Source organism: Pteropus vampyrus, unplaced genomic scaffold (assembly GCF_000151845.1).
Source record: "Pteropus vampyrus isolate Shadow unplaced genomic scaffold, Pvam_2.0 Scaffold202, whole genome shotgun sequence".
Taxonomy (NCBI): domain Eukaryota; kingdom Metazoa; phylum Chordata; class Mammalia; order Chiroptera; family Pteropodidae; genus Pteropus; species Pteropus vampyrus.
This window is the reverse complement of record NW_011888983.1, coordinates 2,967,353-2,969,947: the sequence shown is the minus strand read 5'-3', so window position 1 is coordinate 2,969,947 and position 2,595 is coordinate 2,967,353. Positions and strand designations below refer to the sequence as shown.

The 2,595-nt window shown below is 56.8% G+C and overlaps 1 protein-coding gene across 1 annotated transcript in view; it reads left to right on the top strand.

Annotated features, from left to right (window-relative positions):
- Positions 1-835: 835 nt before the first annotated feature.
- The window catches only part of VSIR (V-set immunoregulatory receptor), a 26,841-nt gene continuing 25,081 nt past the window's right edge, over positions 836-2,595 (top strand). The window contains exon 1 of the mRNA XM_011372178.2: positions 836-1,100. Within this exon, the coding sequence (XP_011370480.1) occupies positions 1,019-1,100 (82 nt within the window). The 5' untranslated portion in view covers positions 836-1,018. The remainder of the gene's footprint in view (positions 1,101-2,595) is intronic.

The window sequence follows — 2,595 nt, the reverse complement described above, 5'->3', positions numbered from 1 at the left end:
GACAGTAAAGACTGGAGGGGGGACCCTCAGGGGAAGTTCAGGGCACATTGCGAAGGGGAAAGACTTGAATTGAGCTCTGATGAAAAGAATTTGGAGATAGATATCACCAGTGGTGCCAGCGTGCTGAATGGGTTGCAAGAGCAGGGCACTAGTGGTTAGGGTACATGCAAGTGGTCCTGAGGATGTCCAGGCACAGGGAGTGAGATGGTGCAAAGCAGGAAGGGAAGCGGGGCCCAGGGAGAGAGAAGCACTGATGATTTTCTATGGGACACACTACCAGATGTTATGTACACACACGTGTGTCCCAGTGTAGGGATATGCCAAGCCTGTTGTGTATTCCTGCACCTGTGTCACATCTGTGTGCAGTGTGCATGTGCATAAGGGCGTTGCAAGCTCTGGAATCTACAGTCAAGCCTGCTCCAACATACCTAGCTCTTTACCAAAGTTAGATTTTTTTCATTCATTCATTCCATAACTGGGCGTGTCTACTACATATCAGGCCCTGGGCTGGGCTGAAGGTTGTAGGGTACCAGCCCCTGCCCCCACACAACTTAAAGGCTGGTGAGTGAGGGCAGACATAATCCACAATGACTATGTATCCTGCTAAGTTACAGGTGGATACACTTCTCAGGTTGTGCGACAATACTAATCCTCTCCAAACAGGAATGGGGGAGAGTAGAAAAGGGTTTCAAGTGGAGATCAAGTGGAGCTGACTCACTGGGACACTGGCTGGCTCCCCCGTGGTGCGAGTCAGTGGGAAGCCCCTCCCTCGAGCCCTTGGAGCAGCAGTGCTTCCCACGGCCTCCTGGGGGAGCTGCGGCGGGTGGTGCTGCAGAGCAGGCGGCTCACGGGCGCCAGCTGCTTTCACTTGCTTGCTCCGTACTCACTTCACTCACTCGGCGGGAGGTTTCCTAGCTGGCGGCGACTGTCTACTCCCTGCGTACCAGGTGTTCCCCTGCGTGTCCCGAAGCTCTGCTCCTACCGGGCTGCACCAGACGCCTTTCTGCTCGACAGCAAAATGGGCGTCCCCCCAGTCCCGGAGGCCAACGGCCTGCGCTGGGGGCCTGTGCTCCTCGCTGTCTTCCTAGCTGCCTCCCGAGGTAAGGTCGAGGGAGCCTGGACCCTGGAGCAGAGCACCAGGAGAACACAGCGGGTGGGGTGGGGGCGGGTCACAGGCCGGATGAGCACCCTAGGAGCCCCCTCCAGCCTACTGTGACCCCCACCCCGTAGCAGGGAGGCTGCTGGGACCACTTGGCAGGGGGCAGCAGTGTCTGTGCCAAGTGCCCTGGCTGGCGGTGGGCACATATCTATGCTGACAGCTGTCCAAACAGCTGCCTATCTGTCTCTTCCCCGCCCAGAGAGCCCAGGGCACCAGTAGCTTTGGCGGAACAGGAGATGGACATGGTGGGGACAGCCCCAGTGTGTTCTAGTAGATGCCACTGGCTTTTGACACCTGTGGCATCTCCCTGCCCCTCCTGCCTCAGGGTTCCAGGATCTCATAGGGTGCAGGGGGTGTGGTACTCTCAGCCTGTGTCCTGTCCCTTGATGACATTCCTGGTTCAACATTAGTGGGCACTGGTCCACACCCAGATGTGGGCACCCATCTTGTCCTTATCCTGAGGGTCTGATGGCTGAGTTGAATAGTTAGCTGATTCCGGCATCCCAGAGAAGCTCAGCTCAGGGACTGGTGTGGGGTGCGGGGTGCGGGGGAGTTGGATGCGGGACATTTTCCTAGCTTGGCCTTGAGCACCTTCTGGGTCCGTTGGATAACTTATGGCATCTGACTTCAGTTTCCTCAGCTCAAACACAGAAATCCTACACAAGGAGGTGCCACTTTCTTCTTTCAAAGCCTAGACTGTTACCACCTCAGTGTGATATCCTGGCCAGGACACAGGGACTCCTGGGAGGAAGGGCAGGGGTCCTAGTACCCACAGCCTAACTTCTGGTTCTTGCTTGCCCAGAACTGAAGAGATTGGATCTCAGGGGAAGAGGGGGCCAGCAGGCAGCCTATGGAAGTAAACTTTATGGGGAGGGCCCAGAGAATGTGAGTCATGCAGGGAGTCAGAGGGAGGCAGGAGGGAGGTGGGGTGCTTGGCACGGGGACCCGATGGGTGGGTCAGAAGAAGAAAAGGAAGAGAAGGACAGGGTGGAAGGCAGAGGAGGAGGCTGAGAGAACCCGGAGAACACCTCAGAAACAAATGGGTGCCTGCAGGCAGCATGATATCTCAATATTTGGAGGCTGGCTTTCAATAAGGGAGAGGGAGCCTGCATCCCACAGACAGCTGCCTAAGCCCTGGCCTAGATGCTCCCAGGGTGACAGCCAAGGGGGAGGGCAATCTTGGCACCAAGGAAATGGCTTCCAGAAGGAGCAGGAGATAGTGGCAGGCAAGAAGGCCAGCACCCCACCCACTGCGGACCACCACCCATCCCCCCCAAGTAACCCTGGGAGGCCCTTCTGTTTTCTTACTCCTCTCTACCCCTCCCCTGGCTTGGCTGCTTTTTCTATTCAGCAGCCCCAATTTGGGAAACTGAGTTCTAGAGAACTAGGGACCTAGTTTGCAGAGCAGCCAGTAGCAGAGAGCCTCAGAGCTCTTC